The sequence below is a fragment of the Sphaeroforma arctica genome (assembly GCF_001186125.1).
Source record: "Sphaeroforma arctica JP610 unplaced genomic scaffold supercont1.12745, whole genome shotgun sequence".
NCBI classification, from domain to species: domain Eukaryota; class Ichthyosporea; order Ichthyophonida; genus Sphaeroforma; species Sphaeroforma arctica.
The window spans coordinates 1-708 of NW_014027813.1; the positions used below are offsets into that span (position 1 = coordinate 1).

Below are 708 nucleotides of genomic sequence, written 5' to 3' on the forward strand. Positions count from 1 at the left end.
TGTGTGTAAATATATATATATATATATATGTGTGTGTGTGTGTGTGTGTATGTATGTATATATATATATATTATGTGCTGTGCCCATTAACAGCAGTATATGTGGTAGCGTATTCAGGTACTTACACATATATAAGCCTAGTTGCGTTGGTGCTGCCCATAAATACATACAGTGTTATTAACGCAGTCACCGACTCATCGTATCGCGATGCTTGTGATTAGATGCTACCACGTGCTAGAATAAACATTGCTCCGGTTTCCATGGCAACAACACCCCTCACTCGGTCCCATTGTCTATAACCTCTGCAGATAAACTAGAGGGCCGTGCGATCACTTCGTTTGGGCCATCGCTGCAACCTAAGAATACGGGGCAGCCAACTAGGACACAGAACGTACTCGCGTGGACTATAGGAAGCTTGCTCGTGACCATATCAGCGTGTCTGAATCCATTGATCATGTAGGTGGTGGGTGTTACTGTGTTTATAAGTTTAACCATATCACCTTATCTGAATCCATTGATCATGTAGGTGGTGGGTGCTACTGTGTTTATGAGTGTGACCATATCATCTTATCGGAATCCATTGATCATGTAGGTTGCGTTTATTAATGTGTTTATGCGTGTGACCATATCATCTTATCTGAATCCATTGATCATGCAGGTGGTGGGTGTTACTGTGTGTATGATTGTGACCATATCATCTTATCTGAA

The 708-nt window shown here is 41.7% G+C and overlaps 1 protein-coding gene across 1 annotated transcript; it reads right to left on the reverse strand.

The window, feature by feature from the left end:
• Positions 1-276: 276 nt before the first annotated feature.
• On the reverse strand, positions 277-708 carry SARC_17917 (hypothetical protein; the record flags this gene model as incomplete). Its single annotated transcript, XM_014287999.1, has 1 exon — positions 277-708. Exon 1 carries the CDS (start codon positions 493-495, stop codon positions 277-279), a length of 219 nt encoding a protein of 72 aa, XP_014143474.1. The 5' UTR covers positions 496-708.